The sequence below is a fragment of the Rhinolophus ferrumequinum genome, chromosome 20 (genome assembly GCF_004115265.2).
Source record: "Rhinolophus ferrumequinum isolate MPI-CBG mRhiFer1 chromosome 20, mRhiFer1_v1.p, whole genome shotgun sequence".
Taxonomy (NCBI): Eukaryota; Metazoa; Chordata; class Mammalia; order Chiroptera; family Rhinolophidae; genus Rhinolophus; species Rhinolophus ferrumequinum.
Genome location: NC_046303.1, coordinates 55586416 through 55609238, shown reverse-complemented (window position 1 = coordinate 55609238; position 22823 = coordinate 55586416). Strand labels below are relative to the sequence as shown.

At 40.8% G+C, this 22823-nt stretch overlaps 1 protein-coding gene across 2 annotated transcripts in view; it reads left to right on the top strand.

Moving 5' to 3' along the window:
• Positions 1-22823, top strand: part of GLI3 (GLI family zinc finger 3) — a 274513-nt gene that overhangs the window by 171926 nt on the left and 79764 nt on the right. For both annotated transcript variants that reach the window (XM_033088582.1, XM_033088584.1), the window contains 3 exons: positions 13256-13461; positions 16652-16798; positions 21216-21417. In XM_033088582.1, coding sequence (XP_032944473.1) covers positions 13256-13461; positions 16652-16798; positions 21216-21417 — 555 coding nt within the window. The remainder of the gene's footprint in view (positions 1-13255; positions 13462-16651; positions 16799-21215; positions 21418-22823) is intronic.

The window sequence follows — 22823 nt, the reverse complement described above, 5'->3', positions numbered from 1 at the left end:
TCAGGGTGTCCTTTGATGAAGCCGTAGGCTGAGGCCCCCACTGGTCTCCAAGTTTTTAAGTTTTAGAAAAGGCTACTGGTCATTCTTTTTCTTTGTTTATTTTGCTTTCTCCCATCAGGTTCCCTGGCCTTCCTCTGACAACGCTTTCTGCATGAATTACATTCCTCAGAGCCAAAAGCTACAAATTCTTCCAGTGCTTTTGATTCCTGCTCCTGTGATTAGTGCAGAGCTCCAGCCGACCATGGGTCTCTGCCGTTCTGTAACCTCATTAGTGAGAGGCTAGTGCTTCATTCCAGGTTAATAACAGCTGCTGTTGAATCATCACTAGTTTTAAAATCATTCAATGTGAATAGGCTATGGAAGGAGGGGAGTTCAAGTTAGACTCGTGCCAACTCAGTAACATAAATTGTCCTGGGCAGGGTAGGAGGAGAGCCCATTAGCTCCACTTAAGTTAAATTTACATTCGGAAGGAATTTCATATTCATTTGCACAAAATACATTTCCATTTATGTAGAAATAACGTACAACAATAATGAAAATTATTCAGATATCTTAATCATAGCCATCACATTTTGTTGTACGTTTATGTTATTTTGTGAAGTATGGTTTATGACTGAGACAGAGATCAACAATTTCAAACTTAGAAATTCTGTGTTTTTAATTTCTAATCATAAAGATTAAACATTTGGTTCTTTAGTGAATTATGCCTTCACTACAGGTATTGGTAAAACATTGTGAGACCACTAGAAAAAACTCAGTTGTTTTAAGAGCAGAAGTCAGTAAGGGATCTGTTCACCTGTTTCTACCCATTTTTTATGCATGAAAATCTTGACTAACAAGCAGGTGAGGTGCGCTGTGTGTACCTAAGTGGAAGCCTGCATTTATCCATAGTGTGCCTGGAAGTAGTTTTGACATGGAACTCCCCAAAAGGACCAAAAAGTTTATCAGAAACTATTGAACACATAACCTGTGGTGAAAATTAGGTGCAGTGTAAATACCTATTTATACATGGAAGGTTTTCCTTGAAGAACTAGGTAAGGCCCCAGGCAGTGTGGCCAGCGCATGGTTCTGGTTGCTTGAGGATCCTCCTGTTTTCTTGCTTGGGCCTGATTTGAATTGGGCTCTTGGCATCTGAGCTTTGTGAACCCTGGAATCTATGTACTGGGGGCACAGACTTTCTGTGGGAGTCTCTCACCACTGTTCTCTTTGGCAAGTAAATGCATTCAGTCTGTGGGATGAAGGTTCTTCTTTACATAGGGAGGATTTATCTGGAAGATGGGAGCTAAACCTCTTTTGGCCAGAGGAGGCACTTTCTCCTTGAGTGGGCTCTAAACACAGATCCCCCAGTGAGCTGAAGCACAGCTGCCATGATACGTGCAGTGTGACACATTCCACGTCCTGGGAGGAGACTGGACTCCCACTTTGCACGATAATCACCTCTGAGCACAGCCCCTCCCCACCCGAGATCGTGTTGGTTACGTTAGCCAACGATAATACTTTTTCCCCAGGTTTCAAAGTGTCATTGCAGAAAATTCATGCATAACTCTATTGGCACATGGCTTCCTCTTTTTAAAGCCTCTTTATAAGCTGGTTTCGCAATAAATGTGAGCCTCAGTCAGGTTCCAGTCTCAGGTCTGCCACAAATTAACTGAATCCCACACTTTCTCTGGCTTTTTCAGGCCTCTTTGTTTTTATCTGTGAAAGGAAGTAGTCGGATTAAATGATCTGTAAGAGCCCTTCTTAACATCTCACAGTTACGGGAAGTTTAGGTTTGTTCTTGTTTTTGCTTTATGTATGGATACTTAGGAGTCTGTGAAAACACTGTGGCTCTAATACATACATGCCGACATGCCATTTTTTTCTTCTGTCCTTATATGAAGATCTGCTGAGAGAATCTTGCCCACACACTGGTCATACCTTCCTCATTCTTCCTCGTCCTCCCCAAATGACGCTTTGCACATCCCTCCTTTGCCACCAGCGCATGGAGCCACCGGGGCACTCACCACTGGTGCCATTTGAATGTCCTTCCCATAGGTTCCCTTTGGAGTGTAAAGATAACTGGAAAACCATGCCATGTGCTCTAGTCACAGCATCAGTAATGTTCACATGTAATATTTAAGCACATATGCAAATATTTATATTTGATTTCAGGTAGTTTTCCTTTGTATTTCTAATCATAGACTGGGTTTTAATACAGCTCAGGTATTTACTGTCAGGTGACTTAACTCTGTTCAAGCCCATTTCATTATGCAATTCCATTTTATATCAAGAATTCAAAGAAGGAGCATATAGATAACACTTAACACAATGTGTCATTGCATAGATATTTGATAAATGGCAGAATTACCTAATACGTGTTTATTATATTACCATATTTAAGTCAATCTATTTTAAGTTGTACATCCTTTTTTCACCCTTTAACATCTCTGAAATTGGAATGTATCTTATAATCTGTAGTGTTTTATGATAGCTGTTGGTGAAGTGGCAGTCAGGAAGTTTCACGTATCTCTTAATAAAATTATTTTGCCCGTACTTTCCTTTTTGTGCAAGTAGTACAGTGATATATGATGAAACCTATGTCTGAATAAGTCTAAAGAGTTTTTTGGAATAAGTATAAAGTAAAAATTTAAAGTCATAAGGAAGTATTGTCATTCTTAGTAGTCCCTAAAATAACGGTCCATCTTTAGATCAATAGCATTGTAGCTTTGTGAAATGCAGTGTGTTATCATATGTACTGTAGGTATGTAATCAGCAAAAAACATGTTTTACTGACAAGTTTTATTCCCCCAAGAATGCAGCCAATTTTTCTTAAATATTATAATAATGGACCTAGTTGCAGGACTATAATGATAAAATGCAAAGAGAATGTTTTTTCAAAATGCTATTAATGCTTAAATCATAAAAAATGGAGAAGGAGGGCAACTTCAGCCTGGAACAGTGTAAAGGAGGGAAGCATGTGTTGCATTGGGTTGTGTTGGTGTTTTTGTGCAGATGTATAGCACAGGCTCTCAGGGTAAGACTGCATGATTAATGGTGTTTATTCTTGACAGAAGCCTCCTTTATTTATCTGCAATATAGTTTAGTGATTTTATCAAGCACCTGAATGAAAAATATTCAGTCATACCAATATTGCAGTGTAAATTGAGTAGAGTCACTTTTTATTATATCTTTCCTCCTTATCATCTGCACAGTAATTTTCTAGCAGAGGTTTGATATGGAAAGGCTGGATTTAGCTGTACTTGACACAAAGCCTCTTCAATTTCCCCTAAAAGTTCAGGCTGCTCTTAGAAGTGCGTGTGTGTGTGTGTGTGCGCGCGCGCGCGTGTGTTTGTAATATATAAGTCCTCTCTCTTATCCAAGCAATTTCAGATTTGAAAGAATAAAGGTAAAATGCACAAACCTGGATGGGAGAAGTGTCATTAATATAAAAACATGTAATAGCTGTGAATTCACTGGTAAAGGCTTCTTTAGCACTTGAGCTGTGGCTCAGTACTGGGCCTTTTGCACGGCTACATAGCCCCACTTTCTTCTAAACAATTGTCATCCAAATGCAATCAGCATAAAGCCAGACCTTTTCCTTTCTCCTGGAGTAATATCAAAGTTGGCGTCCAGATGGACCAGAGGGGACATCAGTCACTGTGATGATGGCAGTGTCACACAAGAAAGAGGGAGAAAGGAAAGAAAAAGATCTTATTTGTAAGATACTCAAGTAAGGTGTTGCTAAATTTTAAACAAAACTTTATTCAAGTAACAAACTTCATAATATTGTCAAAAGGAATCAATGTTGGACAGGGACAAATGGTTGGAATCACAGAATACATTGGATTTTAGGACCAAAAGGGGCTTTTAACCTGGTGGGTGAAATGGAGATCATCTTGTCCAAATCCTCACATTTTACAGATGAGAAAAGTAAAGCCCCAAAAAGTGTTTCCGTCAAGTCTGTGATCCTCTGTGCAGGCTGTCCAAGGGTCCTGTGCACAGGTAACTCTGGGATATCATTGACACATTTCCTGGCTGTGAAATCGGTCCTCACGCCTCCATCAGAAGCCCTGCTTTCACTGTGGGGGTGGGAACACAGTAGGAGACTATGGCTCCTTCTCAGTTAGTTATCTAACTGTTATTAGACAATTAATAATAGTTCCTTGGTGGGCATCCCTATCATCACTTAAAAAAACAGGGTCACTTAAAGAATGAGAGAAAGTATGAGTCAGATACTCGTGTATCTTGCCAAGGATCAAAAGAAGCAACCCAGAAAACACTCCAGTCAGTAGTTAATAGTAATAATAATAATTATGAGGATTATGATGATAATGGTAATAGAGAAAAAGTCCACACCAGCTCCTGGAAGACAAGCCTAAGCTCAACATGCCAGATTGCTATTGACAAAGGATTTCTTCTAGTTGGTTCTTGAAGTCATGTTTACAAAATATAAACTAAAACAGAAGTCTTATACTCCCCCTGGCTCAGAATTCCAGATGCACCCTGTCTTTGGCATAAATATCCTTCATACCACCTGCAAGAGGACTCAACATGAAGCAAGGATAAATTGTTGGAACCCAACTTCCTCTTTGTAGTCAATTATTTCCACCCAGTATCTGAAGCTCCCTCCTGGAAGACTTCTCACTTAAATAACAGATACTGTCTCGGGGCTCTCAAGATTTTAAAATAACTGTTTACCTTAAATTCTTAAGATTTCCAGGTAAATGATACAAGCACAGGCTTGTTTAGTTACTTAAATCAGCAGTTCTGATCGAATCTCTTGTATGTACTTCAGGTCCCCATTCTTTACACCTGGTTGACATCATGGTTCAAATGCAGGAGTTCCTACCACAGGACGTCATGGCTGATAGGATTCTGCCTTACTAAGAAAACGTAACATCTGGACGAGCAAACGCCACATGTCCCAGGCATTTTCTAGATACTTAGTTCACGGGATTTTCTCATTTGCTGAGTTATTCGATACTGTTGTGTTTGAGTGTCTTTCTATTTTGCTGTGCGTTTTCTTTTTGGAAAAGGTCATTACTTGGTTAGTTTGAGTGCTGCTTTTGGGATGGAATTGGTCATTCATCAAACTTCGAAAAATTGGATTTATTAGAATGAGTGGAAAATTGGTGGGAATGTCAGAGAAATCAGACTGAAATTTTTGCCCCCCTCCATGTTTTTCTTTTCTCTTAATAATGAAGTTCTGAACTCAAACTACGGAATAACTATGCCCTTGGATTTAGTTTTAGAAAAAAAATCCCAGTCATCTTACTAAGGTCAAGTAAAGTTACTAGTGCGTTTACTTTATTAGCAGTGGTCGGGCAGAGTGCTCCTAGATGACACCAAAGGTGTCAAATAGCCGAACTCAGCCGTGTGGGGTCCTGAGGAAGTGCATGCACAAGGAGTTGGCAACAGCAAGGTGACTTTGGCCTTAACCAGCCCAGAGCTTTAGTAATAGTAGCAGTAGGAAGGAGTGAGTTGGTCGAAGGGACCAGCAGTTACTGAGAACTTACTGTGTGGCATGGATGAGGCCGAAGGCTCTAGGTTTACTTTCTTGTCAAAAATTAAATAGTACAGCACTGCTGCTTTTCCTTATAGGTCCAACTATCCTTGAAGCAAAGCAGACTTAAAGATCGAGTTTGCCCAACACCACATCTAGGTCTGAGATCTTGCGGCTCTGATGTGTAGGACAGCTGATTAAATGCACACTCCTGGCCACAGGGAGACGTGGAGGAAGAGCGTGAGACAGGAAAGCACCTGGTCCCCTGGGCCTGGCTGGGTGGGCCCGCCAGCAGGAGAAAGAGGCACACAGGAAACAGGGAACAGCCTACTGTCTCAGAGAAGGAAGGGAGACAAGGACAGTGTCTGTCTGCTTTGCTACCACAGACCAGTTGGGAGGCTCTCTGGAAAACGGGATCCCCTCAAAATTGTCCCAGAGGCCGACCACTGAAGGTAGCTGTCCATCCATCCAAGTACACGGCATAGGTTAGGGAAAGATCAGCAACCGGACTGAATTCCTCCCCCAGGAACCACAGTTGTTTTCTCATCATGGTGGTCTCTCTGTGGACTTTGTAAAGGAAGACACAACATTCTGGGGGTGCCAAAAAATGTACACATTTTAAGAGATGGGATCTATGTATTACTTTTCAAAATTGAATTGAGTTAGGTAGCAGTGTGTAGGATGACGTTCAGTCAAAAGATGGCATTAATCAAATGAATGCTAGCGTCATTCATTGTATTACAATTTTAATACAGTTTTCTCCTTCCTTAAAATGTATATACATTTTTTTGGCAACCTCTGTATTATTTCTTCTAATAATAGTCTTTATGATTATATTAGTTATGTAATATATCAATATATAATGCATATTATATACTAAAATACATAATGATGTGTATATTAATTATACTAATAATTAATTTTAAAAATTACCTAGCACATTTCTTTTACTGGTTTTATTTTTATCAAAAACTCTATAGTAATTGGGGAAGAAGAAGAAAAAGATGATTTCTCTTAATTGTTACACTTTGCAAAAAGTAGGGTACCTTTGTATGCAATATTTGGATTCCATTTGGACAACAACAGAGGCTGCGAAAAATCATTTTAAGTATACTCTGCACTTATGGAACTAAAATATTCAAAACTGATGACAGATTATTTAAGAACTGGTTTGTCAGCTGCCATTTGGATCAAGGATACTCCACTGATGTCTTCTCCACTGATGTCTCTCTCTGCCTTGTTTCTAACGTGTTAGAGACACACAGCGGACTTCTTTATACAAGGGTCAGTCGGTGCAGCAAGAAGACACATGCTATGAGATGGGGTCATTTAGCTACAAGTGCTTATTTGAATAACACTCACTCTTATACATTCCTTTTACATGGATGCCTTTCACTACATTTGACATTAAACTTAGAGAGCAGAGACCAAATGATCCTCATGTGTTATGTTTCTTGCAATCCCCCTATGTGCTGAAATCATAATGGATTCTTATCAAATGGATTTTCGATAAAAATGTATGTCCAATGACTGTATCACTGAAATATTCATCTTAGTTATACATGTACTTTTTAAAAATTGAAATACAACATGGTGTAATAAATTTGTAAAAGGCCTAAGTCAATCAAAAATACATGGGAAATATTATTTAGCTACAAAGATGAGGAAAATGTGATTTGAAACCGAACCATCTTATCAGTTAGGGTCCTGGCAGTTTAATAGAGTGGATATTTACAGAGGTGTGAACAAGGTTAAAGGCCTAAAAAGTGATCTGAAATCTCCCAAGAATAGCAAATGTTGGAAGAGGTTACTACTTCTAACTCGAAGGTGCAAACAAACTGAGGGAAAACTGAGCAAGTGAGGCTGAAGTCCAGGACCAGGAGTCACACTTCTGGACAGGTAGCTATGGAAGGAGGAATGCCACCAGCAGAACACTAGCTAAGAAGAGGAAGTGACTGGAACTAATACCCTGACTTCCCTTCTCCGCCAGCTCCCGCCCATATCTCTCATTAGAAGAATCCAGAGGAAAAGTGAACCACCTGACTCAGATCCTAAAGACCAGCCTTCCTGGGCATGCAGTGGTTCTGGGGTGAAGGGTGGCAAGGGGAAAGTAACTGTCACAGTCCTCTGTACATTTCAGGGTCACTGTTGATTCCGGAGCAGGGGTTACTGGAAGCTCACCTTGAGTAGAGGAAAAGATGAAGTCTGAGATTGTGCAAATTTCTGACAGTGTCTAGTGTATTAGCTGTGGACATTTTAGTTATTTGTTTCCTTCACTGTATGGAAAGCAAAATTTTTATTAAAAATTTTAGATTATTAAAACTGTACTTATTGAATAATTAAATAGTTAAAAATACATTATTAGGGATAACTCCCCTTTGTTCTCTGTTCGACCACTGCTTGAGTATGAAGAGTGTCTACTTGTTATAGAAAGAACAAAATCAAACAAAAAAATAATTTGTTATGTAAAAAAACAAAATTTCGGTCTTCTGGTAGTTGGAGCCCTCATGCAAAGATGCGAGGGTATGTGTACATTTCCAGTGTTCCAAGAAACATGAAAGCAAATTGTAATAATCCAGCATACAAACTTGTTTAATGCTCTCATATTGGGTTATGCAAGTGATTAAATACTGTGATTTTAATCTTGGCATTTTAGTAACCGAATAAGATAGATGAAAAGGCAGTAACAAATTAGATTATTTAATCATATTTTATTCTAAGAAGTTATTCTCTGCAGTATGTTTTTATTTTTAAGTTGATCATAGGATAATGTTTAAAATGCTCTAATAAGAATCCCCTACTCTTCATTGTAATCTATTTTCATGACCTTTAAAAAAATTAATCTGAAGTCAAATTATCTCCACAAACAAAGACAGAATTGTACATTCCTTTATTGTCTCTTGGGAGAAAATCAAAATAATTCCCACCTTCTTTCTTGTCTGAAACTGTACTTCATTTAGCCATTGGGCAGTATGGAAACAAGTGACAGCCACTGTTAAGGCTTCATGGCCTTGGAAGACAAATGGGTAAAGACAATAGAAGGGTCGTCGTCCCTTAGTGGGCGTGCCGTGCCCTGCGTGCCTGAACCAAGACGCAGAGGCAGTGGAACAGCAGTGCTTCCATGGCATTGTGCCCTGACAGCCCAGCACCTCTGGTCCCCAGACTGCAGTTTGTGTGACATAGTTTAAAGTGTCATAGTCAGTTCTGTGCCCTGGCTACAACGTAGAGGCCTGGAATCTCTGTACTTGGGGCTGTTCTAAGTTTCAGTGTTCTTCCCAGAATGCTTGTTTCTTGTTTTGTTTTTTCTCCATGGTTTGTGCTCTCTCTCCTTCAGCAACCTCATCCAGCTCCAGAACAGAGAAAAGGGAAAGCTACAGGCAGAGAAAGTCAAGGGAGGCCACCAGCAGGCTTCAAGTAAATGTTTCTGTGTGTACCTACTAAAAATAGAAACCAAGAAAGGGACACCTCTCATGTTTTCCTGGTGCTACTGTAATCCTCAAATGCAGACTTTTAGCCAGCTTGGCAAATATTTACCAGGTCAAGTGTGTGAAATAATACATGTCATTTATATGGAAAATTTTGTCGCTGCGTTCCCCACACCTCCCACCTCCTCCTTGTTCAGTAGAATTCACTCCTCTGGTCATAATCTTGAATGGCTCTTGTGCACAGTAGTGAACACCTATCTGTTATTAAATTTAAGAAACTTGACCTCCTCACTCAAATTTGCTTTCCAGTAGACAAAAAAATAACTGATAAGTGACCTAGCTACCAGGGATTTGGAAATGGCTCTGTTAGGTAATGTTAAAAGCTTTATTGAAAAACTATATGTATACAGAGGGTGCCAAAAAAATGTATACACATTTTTAGAAAGGAAAAAGCTGATTAAAATTGTAATACAATGAATGATGCTAATAATGATTTGATTAACGCCATGTGTTTTTGTTGTTGTTGTTTTCTTTTAATTAATGCCATGTTTTGAGTGAACGTCATACATTGCTACCGTAATTCAATTCAACTTTGAAAAGTAATACATAAATGACATCTATTAAAATGTATACATTTTTTTGGGCACGCCTAGTATTTGTATCTATGTCAGGTTATGCTGGAGCCATTGGAGTTCAAGGTTGGGTGCTTAGCTTTGGTCGTTTAGAAACTCAGGTTTTTGGTCAGGCTTTAGCACTAGGGAAGTGTCATGTTAGCCCAACTCACAAGAGTCTGATGTGGAAACAAAATTAATCAGTGATCAACTTACAGTGAGGAACTGAGCAGCAAGGACACTGGAACACCGTCTCCAAAAGTCTTGCTATGTGGACATCTGTTTGCTGAGTTTAGAGTTACACACACACACACACACACACACACACACACACACACACACAGTGTTGTGGTGTCGTCTGACAACCCCCAAGAACATCAGCAGCCACCACTGTTTATTGAGTGCTCAGTGAAGGTCAGTGACGGCAACCCTGGGAGGGAGCTATTACTGTTCCATTTTGTGTGTAAGGGAACTCCACTTAGTGACAGAGTCAGTGAAGCTTGGATTCAAATCCAGTTCCTTCAGATGTCTTGTATCTAATTACTGAGTTCCTGTTTACCACTGCCTCCTGTGGTTTGATGATTTTACTAAATAAGGGAGGTCCTGGGAAACCCAATATCAGGTAGGGGAGCAAAGCATAAGATTTGCTTTGAAAAGAGGGTTCCAGTATTTCAGTGTTTGAAAATCACACTTATGTGTGCTGTATGTACCTTCCCTAACATGCGTGTACATATGTATTTTTTTGTGTGTGTGTATATGTCAGTGTATATGTCTGTATTGTACATGTGTACTGATTAGGAGGGGAATATATTAGCATAGTAGTATATGATGTATATAAAAATATAGACAGAGCATTATTAGGTACCAGGCTCCATACATGAGAGTCTCCTTCTATTCACTTGCCACAACCTCAGTGAGGTTTGGACTATAAGGACAAGGAGAGGGTGGGTATGGCAGCTGAGGTCGCAGAGCTGCCACCGCACTGGTTCCCTGCAGAAACCCAGCGCTTCATGGTCCCACTGCTGTGGTGGACTGACTGACCTGTCTCCAGAATACCCAGTGACCCCTCACTGGAAAACCTGTATTAAATGTTTTCCTATTCATGTCCTGGGGATGGCTGGCCTTTGAACTAATGGTTCCTTTCTTTAGGGCAGGTGACTAATTTACTACTGCTTTCTTACTTGCATCTCTGTGGGAAGGCATGTCCCCCTACCTAGGTGACAGCTAGATAACCCAGTATGTCCTCAGCATCATCGCTCTGGAAGTGACATGTGTGATGATGACATTCCCAGAGTGGGTGAAGTTTCCTGACTTCTTGTCGGGGAGGAATCAACCCTCTTCTCGGTGGTGTTTCTTACTGGAGTTCCCACTAGGGAAGGTGTGACCAGGTCTTGGTTCCTTGCCATGGCCGCGCTTTTAATAGTTGTCCTCAGTGTTCTTGTGGGAGCAGGTCAAATGAAAATAAAGACCTGGGTGCAGACATCAGACTGCCACAGGCTTTTGAAAAGAGAAAGTGCCACTGTCTCTGGCTTCCTTGCTCCTTTGGGACTGGTGACTGCCTAAGCCCCACCTCTGTCTTTTTCACGTTGTTCTAGATGCTGATTTTTCCCCCATGTATGAGCCTCAAAATGGAATCTAGGCCTCTAAGAATATTCTTACTACCCTTCTCAATTCTGGAATTTCAGAAAAATAACACGTTTCACTTTTTGTCTAAACTGAAAAGACAAGAAAAGCCATTGCCTTTACTGATCCCAACTTCATATTATTCGGACCCCATTTGTCGCGGATCACAAAAGCTTGTCCAGGAGGTATCAGCTCAGGCTTTCTTGAAATGTCTACTTTTCCACATTTCTGCTGCACTGGTCTCTCATGGTAAATCTACAAATAAGTTTATACTTTGTAGTTATTTTTTGAACCAGGTTGGAAGGTTGATTTTCCTTTCTGGTAGAAAATGAATTAGTGAACTGGAGTATCCTGGTGCTCTAAAGTGGAGCGTTTCTAATTGGGGCTTATAATTCAACCAGTAACACAGAGCTCACTTGTTTTGTAGTAAAGAGCTAAAACAGGATAGAGTAATAGGTTATACTGATTTCTATTTAAGTATAAGTAATTTTACTCATTTCTGAGTGGGTATGGAAAGCCTCAAGTTGTTCTGAAAAGAAATAGCTATTTTCTGGTGGTGAGCTCTTACTCTTCCCACATGTAAATTTAGAAAACTGGATTTTGTTTTACTTCACCAAAAGTGGCACCTGAATAACAAAAAGCCTCTTTTTAATTTTTTTTAGTTAAAATGTAAAAATAAGGAGCTAGTGAGAAAATCCACTCCCCTCCCCATATTTCAACCCCTTTTATTTTCTACTGAGAAGTGAATATGGGTAAAGCCTTTAATTTTCTCTTTTATGTTCATTATCTGATCTTTGGTTTAATTTATTTCAGCGCCTGTGCTGAGCCCTTGGTAGAGCTGGCTTCTTCCAAGATTGTGTGCTGGCGGGTGACGGGGCCATAGCCTGGCAGCCAGAACGCACTTGCTTCGGGAGGCGTGCTGAGGAAATGTCTCCCGTCCCTTTCATTTCGCTCTTAAAGCAGTGGTGAAAGAGAATTGCCATTCTCAGTAGATCTGTCTCTATCTCAGCTTCTCCTTTTTATGGCCATTCCCTCCGTGAATGAGAAAATGGAGAGCACTTCAAGTGTTTAGCCTGTCATGGCCAGTTCACTGGATTACCCACACAAAACATTTTCTATTAGCGAAGGAACGAGGCTGGGAGGGGCGTTGCACAGACTGCCATTCTAGAAATGCTTGTCTTCGGGGCCTTCAGGAGTGGCTGTGGGGAAGGAGCCCCATGATGGTGTCAGGGTGTGGTGCCAGCAAGGTATGTGTGAGAATTTACTTCCATCGGGCAAAAGCCTACATTCTACCTTAGCTCTCTATATAACCAAGGCTTGGGCGTGATCAAAAACACGTTGTTTTCCAACTTTCTAATCCCAGGAGTACTTAATTACTGACTGGTCACTGAACGTGGCTAATCAGGATGCCATGTGAAAATGGAGTGTGAGAGGAAGCTGGCACTCAATACTGCCTTCCAGAGAGGAGTTACCTTCAACACAGCGAAACCCAGATCTCTAAAACAAGTCTCACTCCCCCTGCAAGACCCTTAGCCATGAAGCTCGAGTATGGGTATATAGCATGTCTGACTGCACATTTCTCATACACTTTTGCACTTAGCTTTCTTATTTGTGGGTAACTGCCATGTGCATACACCATACTCAGACTTCCAGACCCGGCACATTTGCTTTTCTTTTTCTTTTTCTCTCCCTCCTCTCTGTCTTTCGTTTCTGTCTCTGTCTTGAATGCAACACCATGATGGTGAGTTAAATTTTCAATAGTGAAATTAATGTTCAGGTCAAATGGAAAATATAATCTCAGCAATTACTTGAATTTCAGATGCCTGTTGTTTAGAATTTATTATGAGGAAAGCCAAAGGCAAACCTTTATTTTCCTATATTCCGAGTGCCATGAAATTTCTCAAAGGTCAAATGTTTCAGCCCAAATAATTGTATAGTAGTGTTCTACCTTCATTATATCACCATGATTTTAAGATAATAGTACTGGAAATGTAAATGCCTGATTTTTTTCCCCCCAAGACACCTTGAATTCTTGTTTTCTTTCACAGATAGCCTCTGCCTATGGAGATACTTATTTCATGCATCCCTCTGTATCTGGCTTTCTTTTCACCTAGGCCTTCTGCCTTATCTAGTAGCCCGACGTACTCGGACCTGCCCTTCATTCGGATCTCCCCACACCGGAACCCTGCTGCAGCTTCCGACTCCCCCTTCAGCCCTCCGCACCCCTACATCAACCCTTACATGGACTACATCCGGTCCCTGCACAGCAGCCCATCCCTGTCCATGATCTCCGCGGCCCGGGGGCTGAGCCCCACAGATGGTAAGTGTCATACCAGCGCATTCTGCTTCCACATCCCATGCCGCAGCCCCTGCCCTTGCCTCACCTGGGTGTGGTATTGGATAGCTCGGGTGTTTACTGAGTGTTTCCTATGTGCCAAACACTGTGCTGAATGCTTTAGCACTTGCTTCCGTTACAACGTGAGGACACCTCCATGAGGGCGGGTCTGTTACCAGTGCAGATAGCAGTGTGCAGAGGCGCCGGTAGCCGGCAGCCTGGTCCATTGGCTGCTGAGTGGCAGGAATGGAACTCATAGCCAGGTTTCAGTGACTGTAAAGTCCCTGCTCTCATCCACTGCTCTGTTCTGCAGCTCCATGTGTGTTTAGACGGGCCCTGGAGCCGATCATGCAATGTGCGTGTAGAATGGTGTGTTTTGCTCACTGTCCGGGGTTCACTTTTATGTTCTGCATTTATACAGATGTGAGCAGTGCTTCTCAAACTCCAGTGTGCATATGGATCTCCTGGGATGGTGATAAAATGCAATTCTGTGTGGGGTGGGTCCAGGTGGAGCCTGAGCTTCGGCACTCTGAAAAGCTCCCAAATGATGTCAGCGGTGCTGGTCCTTGGACCAGGCTGAATAGATCTTAGAGAGCGTGATGGCTTGGACCTGCTGTTGCCTATGCCCTCTAGCCTTGATCTTGCCAGACAAAAACTGGAAGAGAGACGTGGTGGGAAAAGAAACGAACTTTGACTTAAATTCTGTAATGCCTGATTCTTATGTTAGGCTCTCAGGGATCTAATTTTGGTTGATTCTGTTATCCTTCCAATTACTTTCTCATGACTCTTTTTAATCAGTGTTGTATATTATGCAATTGACAAGTTTTAAACCATTCCTTTCATTCAGTAAGGGCATTTCCCATCACATGCACATGCGTGCAAACAGACTTTCCCACAGTTGCTGGAACCCGAATTCAGAGTTGCAGAAGCCTTACTGATTGCACAGGATGGGTTATGAGTTCTCTGCAGCAGGTCTCAAATCACTGGCTGGTGCTTGTTTCAGAGCACAGGGAAACACAGTGCACTGCCTCTCACTGAGCGGTATTTGATGACATGGCACTGTCCCCATTCCCCATTCTTTTGGTTTTATTGAGATATAATTGACATAAGCACTGTATAAGTTTAAGTTGTAAGGCATATATTGTGAAATAATTACCACAATAAGTTTAGTTAGCATCTATGACATAAAAAGGTAAAAGAAAAAAAGAATTTTTTTCCCTTGTGATGAGAACTTTTAGGATTTATTCTCTTAGCAAATTTCAGATATACCATTTAACAATGTTAACTAGATTTATTATGTTGTACATTACATCCCTAGTACTTATATATCTTATAACTGGAAGCTTGTAAGAGCCACACTTTTAAAATAAAACTATTGGAGAGTCAAATGAGAGTCAAATGTGAGTTAGTTCTGCTTGGGATTTGGTTTGAAGATGGGAAAAATGGAGAGTCTCCTCCATGGAGTACTTGGGAATTCATGCAAATGACTCACCAGGAGAATGGAGGAGGAGAGGGGTCTAGTAGGTTAGCTAACAATGGAAGTGAAATTGTGCCTGGCTCGCGGGGATTTAGTGCCACTGCAAAGTGACACGTCTAGTTACATCATCTTATCTTCTATTACCCACAGTGTTTCATGATGAGTATGAATAAGACATTTTTTGATTGGTTTTTCTGCCTTCCTCTTCCTGCCTCTTAAGCATCCAATTAATATCCAGTCAAATAAAGACCAATCACTAATAGTTCTCCCTTGTGATCTAAGCTTTTAATAAATGTCTCTATATCATGTATAAAAAGTCTGGGCACAAATATAAAAACAGAAGGCTATTGTGAGAATGCTAATCGATGGACTGTTGTGCTAATTAGCGCTTTAGATGTGCCATTGCGTACATTGCTCCAACAACATCATGTAGCAATAACAGTTGACGTCATGGAGCAGGTGACACTGGCATTTGTATCCACATCTTTGGAATCTGAAGACCTCTCAGAACCGCTGCAGTGCACAGAAATTGGCAGGTGGAAGCCCGTTATTATCCCACTCTAATAGAGCTGATCTTGCCAGTAAATTGCTCCAGATTGGCAGGTATAGTTTCTTTTTGATTTTGTAATGAAAAATTTTAAATTACGGAATACAAAATTGCAGCTTATCGACCAGTTGTGTGTATTAAGGCCGTGCTGCCCTTTCTACTGTACGGCCCAGTCCTCCAGGTAGTGAGAGCCTGTCGGAGGGCTCAGGAATGTTTTACATATATATGTCTGGAAAGAGATCACATGTCTGTGTTGTCGACTACTGTAGGAAATGTAAACACAATTTGATATAAGAAACGATTTTATTTTGCGAGGCAAACATGGGAATGAGTTATGTACATATGTACATTTTAATCATTTTGAATTCTTGGTGATTTCTTTAAACTGTGGGGGGAAGAGGGGTCCAAAAAATAATTCCCCCTAACACCTTCTAAGTTTTTCTAGCTGGGCAAATAAGTTAACATGAGACAGATCAACAGGGGAGAGTGTCCAAAATTTATTACGGATGTTCATGCCGGGGTGCCATCAGAATATGAGGCCTGAGGATACATTGGGCTTTGAGGTTTCTATGCCATTCTGGACAAAGGAGAGGGAAGCAGGGGTCTGGGATTTCAAAGGGAACGTGGGCAGTTTACAGGTAGATGAGAAAGAGCAAACATGTGGTAAACAAACTCTTGCTGGGCCACCCAGAAACAATAGGACATAGAGGGAAGTCCAACAAACAGGCTTGGCTAGATTTCTCCCTCTCTGCCACATTTAGTTTAGAATCTGACGCTAAGGTGATGCTCCTATCCTTTAAGCAGGTTTTTCTGTCTGAATTCCTTTAGGCAGGCAAGGGGAGGGTTCTTTCTGAATCTTTTGTTTCGTAATAAATTACCATTAAAAGTCGATATCCCCAAAGGCGTATTTTGGGGTGGCAAAACTTCAGTTCCTTTCAAAACTAACCTCAAATATTTTGTAATGTGTTTCATTTTCTGTATTCTTTTCCTTCAGTTTCATTTTCAAATAAAAGGTATCTGGTACACTTAAGTAAAAGCGTAATTTGAGTTAAAGAATTTTTGCTAGAATGAGCCAATGTGGGCTGTGGAACAAATGGACCTTGTGATCCTCTTTCATCAAGTAAGCTCATTTTTCTTGTCTCCCCCTCTAGCACCCCATGCTGGAGTCAGCCCTGCAGAGTATTACCATCAGATGGCACTGCTGGCCGGCCAGCGCAGCCCCTATGCAGACCTTCTTCCCTCAGCTGCCACCGCTGGCGCAGGGGCCATCCACATGGAGTATCTTCACGCCATGGATAGTAAGTGGGGGGCTGTTTTCTGCAGTACTGTGCAGATGCCAGCTCATGAAATGGAGAGGAAGATACAAAGATTAGGTGACTGTCTAACTTTACAAACCAGAGGAGGATACGGAACCACCAGCACTCAGTGCTTGGGTTGCCTTGATTTTCTAGGAAGCTGCCACAGCATTGGCCATCTCCAGACTCCCTGTTTAGCTCAGGAGAACGAACTGGAAGATGCAGGCAATTGTGATGTGGCAGATATACAAAAAAATTACCCTGCCTTGAATGTCTTTATAATAAAATAAGGAAACATGTTTGATTATATGAATGTACTTTGCCCAGTCATTCCTGGGTTTTATAGATTTTAGGCCTTGAAAATTAATTTTTAAAAAAGACCTGTACTTGGTTTTACATTTTTCTCATTCGATTTCCTTTGCCTTATATGTTTCCTTTACATTAAAAATTGTATTTCACTAAGACTTTTTATCTAGGGAAAATAAACAGCATTTCTAAATTAGGAAGGGCTGTTTTTGGTACATAGCAATGGAAGACAATGGGATTGTTTGATGCATTTTATATCACTTATTTTGGGGTCTCCCTAGGCTTATGATGATACCTTTGGATCACTTATCAAAACGTATAGATAAAGGAGGTTGTGATTATCACTTTTCAGGACATCCAAGAGTTCTCATTTATTCAGATTCTTGTGGAGTCTCCATCCATTTGCCAGGTGCCAGGAAGTCACCTGGAAGCATCATCCAAGGTGTATGTATATCAGTGAAAGCCACTGTCTTTTGAATATGACAGTAATATGACTTCAAGTAGGGCATATGCTTGAGGTTTTATTTGTTTGTTATTCCTAGCAGCAGTGTGATTAACTGGTGCTTTTCCATCTGTAGTCTGTTTCGACTCTTTTATGAAAGGGGTGCACATTCGTCAGCTCTGACAGTGGTTAGTAATTCAGTCCTCAGGCTTGGGAAGGGTTCACACACAGTACCGTGTACAGCTGTGTTTTACTGTCATGAACTACTTGGCTGTATTACCCAGAATATAAGCTTGCACTGGCTTCCAGTGCAAAGTTCGTTACCACACCCAGAGTGAGGAAAATGTGCTGCATCTTCTGCAGGGCTGTTGTTCTGCTCTGAGAGGGGAGAGCTTACATTTCAGATTCATCATAACCACATTGCAATTAGGGATTGTTGGGGGGAAAAGTTTGGTGTTATTATGTAAATTAGTTATTTAAAATCTGCAAATAAAGAATTAAAATAAGACAGAATCCTTGGAAGGTCAGCTCATATTACCTTCCTTATTTGATGAGAATGTGTTTAGTCAGGCAATGGCAGTTTTTATCTAAATAAAGGATGAAGCTACCCTTTTACTTAGTAAAAACTAATTAAAGGAATTTTAATTTGCCTAAGTATATGGTAAATTGATTGTCATTAAGTAGGAATTTAGATGTCCTATCATTCATCACATAAAAGGAAACCTCCTTTTTCTTTGTCAGAATTTTTTATTAGAATAGAGAAACAAAACAATTAACCGAAAGCCAAGTCAGAGATGTCAGTGTTGAAACAATAACAATTCTCGGGCTCGTATTTGAGGAGGAAGCGAAGACCTGGGCCACTCTCTTTCGGCTGTTTTGAAAATTCTCACCTTGTCTCCTGTTCCCTTCATCACAGGATCCCAGTCACTGTCCCGCAACCAATGCTGCGTTTGTCTTTCTTTGCTTCGTTATTAGGAGCTTGGGACAAGCACATTAAATAAAAGATTATAAAGTGCTTAACGTATTGTATTCCTTCTGTAAAATAACCCAAGTAGCATCTAGTTAAACAGAGCATAAGAATAGTACCCAGAATTTAAGAGACTTCCAAAAGCAAGTGAAACAACTTAAAATTCTTGCACTGGACATACACTGGCAGCAACATAGCAGAGCCCACCTGGGAGCTAGCTGGTTGCTCTGACCCATTGTTACTGATCTTTGGGACTCTTCAACTGGTTTCGATGAGCACCTGACTTTTAAATGTGCCACCAGTGGGCATTATTTGGTTCCAGCCAGTTCAGGAGAGAGAGTTTTTGTGTTGCACGTTAGAATGAACAAGTCTGTTTTGTGGCTCTAATTCTACCTTTTGGGATTCGAGTGATCTTAAAAAACAGGAGAGCAAGTAATATCCTATAAGGAACATAATAGAAATGAGGGCTCCTGAAAACCACACTGTTTGTTTTGGTGGAAACTGACTTCAATGAATGCCCATCTTGGAGGGAAAAACTGAGGATCTGGACCAGCTAGGCCAAGTGCAGTTTGAGGGTCTGTGGATGGATGGAGTCAGGTACCTGCTTTGCCTTCGGGAGATGTTAGAGGAGTATAAGGCCTCTAGTGTTTCATAATGTCAGATTGCCTCCTTATCTAATTAATGCTTTAAAAAAATTAAAGCAGTTCCAGGAATCAGCTCTGTGTAGAATGTATTGCTGTTCTTAGTCTGCCAGTGATCACCAAAGCCCAATGAGTTCCAGTGGGAAGGGTTATTGTCGAGGATTATATGGAAGTCGACCATGAGTCTGCTTTGTCCTTGGAATCCTTTGCAAGTGTAATGTATTTTTTTCACTGAAAAACTTCTGTGGTGAAACTAACCTCTCGTAGTGAGAAAATGTGAAACATTTATGTGTAAGGCAGATGCCGTGATAAAAGTAGGTGCTGATCTGAACACTAGAAGATGTGTATATACTTGGGGTTGCTGTTTTTGTACTAACATGCCCTAAATCAGGCTGATAATGAAACTATTCTGAATGAAGAAAGTCAATTTTAAATGTGCCTGAAAGAAAAATTTGAGTAGATTCCGCATTCGTCATTCAAATTGGTTTTCAAGTTTTATACATAGATGGCACCAACTTACTAAGTTCCAGTTAGTGGTTTATTTTTTTTATTAACTATAAAGTATATTATCTGTAGAGTTTTTATATTCATCTGTTTCATTTCATTAAATTAAAGCATGTTGGTTTCTTATCTTTTGTCAAGGTCCATCTCTCATGAAGAAAATATTCCCAATGTATTTTCTGGGACCAGGTGCCTAGTCTTTTTTATATAAAGAAGGCTTACCTTTTACTCCAGTCTTCTGGGTACCATAAAATTGCCACATCCCTGTAAGCAGGCATACCCATGCTATGACATTGAAAAACCTCCATTATTACTTACAAGTAATAGTGATTTATTTGCTTCTTACCTACTGGGATTATGTTCTCATTTTCTTGCTAAACTTCAGTTTGGTGACTCTGTAATGTCATTCTGACTGTAGAAAAGGCAGGAGTGGGCCAGTGGCCACATTCATCGCTATGCCATGAAATTCAAATCTCTAATATCTACCAAATTGAACACAAGTGGGTATTTATTTTTTAACTCTCCAGGTAAAAAGCACTGAATTAAGTTGGCATGCATTTAAGTGTGAGTTACTGACCTCCAGGTTAGAGTGGCATTGGTGGAATCTTCTTGAAGGTAGAAAATTCTAATAAATATTAGAATTAATTAATAAGTCCAGGGAATTAAAATAGACTCACCAAATCTCATTATAATGCCTACAGGATATTTTCCCTCCCTGCCTTGGAAAATCTGAAAACAAATCATATCCCAAGATTTTCAATGTTTGGGGGATTTATGCTGTTAGACCCTGGGGAATTTTGGGCCGGGCTCCTCAGTCCTGGCACTAGTGGGGCCAGATGGTTGTTCATCGTGGGGGCACCTTGTGCACTGCAGGGTGTTCAGCAGCCTGACCTCTCCCTGCTGGATGTGAGTAGCACCCTGTGAGTTGTGATAACCAGAATGTCTCCAGATGTTGTCACATGTCCCCTGGGGGCAGTATCACTCCCCCAACTGAGAATCATTAATTTAGGATAATGTATCAGTTATTTTAATAAAGCTTTAAGCATACTGTGGATCAGATAACTACAGAAATAGTGGGGAAATGAGGGCATAACCAAGCTGAATTTTTAATCTTAGGATACTTTAATTCATTTTTCCTTTGGCTCATTGCCTTAAAATGGTGCACGTTGGGGTGGGGAAGGTGGTATGTTGTGTAACTGTGGGAACCACTGTCTTTGTCGCTTGTGGTGAATTAATGATGGGACTATCTAAGGAGCCGTCAGATTCATAAATCACTAGAAATGAGAGGGATAACGCATAAAAGTCTTTCCCTTTTGTTTAGCAATTTATCATTTTGCCTGCACATTAATAAACAGAGCTCCCCCGAGGTAAGCCCTTGGAAGATAAATATTTCTCCCTAATTTCCTCAGTTGTAGCCAGTAGATCACAAGTGGGAAGAGAGATACTTGTCATCGCAAGTTGCTACTTCTTACCATTTATTCCTTACACACAGGCGAGTAGCGATAAATAACAGGTACTGAGTGCAACCACAGGTAATCAGGTTCTGTTTTGTTTCTATAACAGGCACCAGATTCCCCAGCCCTAGGCTGTCAGCCAGGCCGAGCCGAAAACGTACGTTGTCCATATCGCCACTGTCCGATCATAGCTTTGACCTTCAGACCATGATAAGGACATCTCCCAACTCCTTGGTCACAATTCTAAATAATTCCCGCAGCAGCTCTTCAGCAAGTGGCTCCTATGGTCACTTATCTGCGAGTGCAATCAGGTATGTATTTTCCCGAATATGTTACGTGTTTCTTTAGTAAAACATCAGTGCTCAACTGCACCTGGATTTGTGTACTGAGTAACTGTGAGGAAGAACACAGCAGCATGACACTGGACCTGACCCGGGACTCCCAAGCCAATTATTGGGCCGAACATAACTTTTTTTTTTTTTTTTTTTTTTTGGCAGACGTTAGTAGCCCATCTTTAGAAATAGTGGTTATTCAGTTATGATGAAATCCAGAGAATCCACATATGATTGGCACAAACACCATCCAATTACACAGCTCATAAATATGTGACCCTCTCCCTGCCTTTTTGGGATTTCTGGTGTTTATTTCCTTCTGGGGATGGTGCCTGGTGTCATTGTATTCTGAAGTTTTCGTTTCTTCAGAATTCATCACACTGTGCATAATCAGACGCTTTAGAGATGTCCATGTGATGGGAGGAGAACTGAATCCGGCTGGTGAGCACACAGTGTGATATATAGATGAAGTATTACAGAACTGTACACTTGAAACCTATGTAATTTTACTAACCATTGTCACCCCAATAAATTTAATTAAAAAGAAGAAAAAAATAAGAAATCCACTTCATAGAGAAATGAGTATGGCACATCTTTTTATCTCAGCTCCTCTTACCGATTATAGTTCTCCAGTGGGAAAACTGACTTCATACCTGCTTGTGCAGACATGCGAGGATAGGAGCCGAAATCAAAGGCCAGGCATAATGCACGCCTGCTTCAAGGGGGAAGGTGTGCTGGGGGGCGGGGAGGGAGGAAGGTGGTAGTCGGATCTTAAGTCTAATGGAAAATAAGTGCAGGTGAGATTGGAGAGCATATCTATCACAGGAAATTAGAAAAAAAAAGTGTTAGCTATAGTAACATATCATATTTACCAGACTTGATGAATACATTGTTTTTTCCAGAAAGTTCTCAATTATGGTTTTAATTATTTCCTTGTTCAATTATCAGCCATGCTCCTTGGCAGGCAACTTAGTGTTTAAATATTATAAATCTCCATTTTGATATGATGTCATTTTCTTGCATTGTTTGTTTGTTTTTTTATATGGTCAATAAAGTATGGAAAGTTGGAGCAAAACAAATGACTCATTCTACTTACACCATAGCAGTCAGCAGATAGAAAGAGTTCCTGGGGATGTTTTCAAGGTGAGCGTCTGTAGCTTGGAGTTGGGGATATCTGTAGTCAGATTCCAGCTTTGGCACCAACCAGCTGTACGTACCTATCACCGGTCGGCTCTCTGATGTTCAGTATTCACATTTGTAAACCACAGATAAGACACCCATTGTGTAGGAAGGGGGCACATGTGAAAGCTGGCATGGGTCTCCAGTGCCAGGATGAAGACCCCTATCCCTGGGTGAAGCCTCAGGGCGGCTGACCCCGGGTGGGC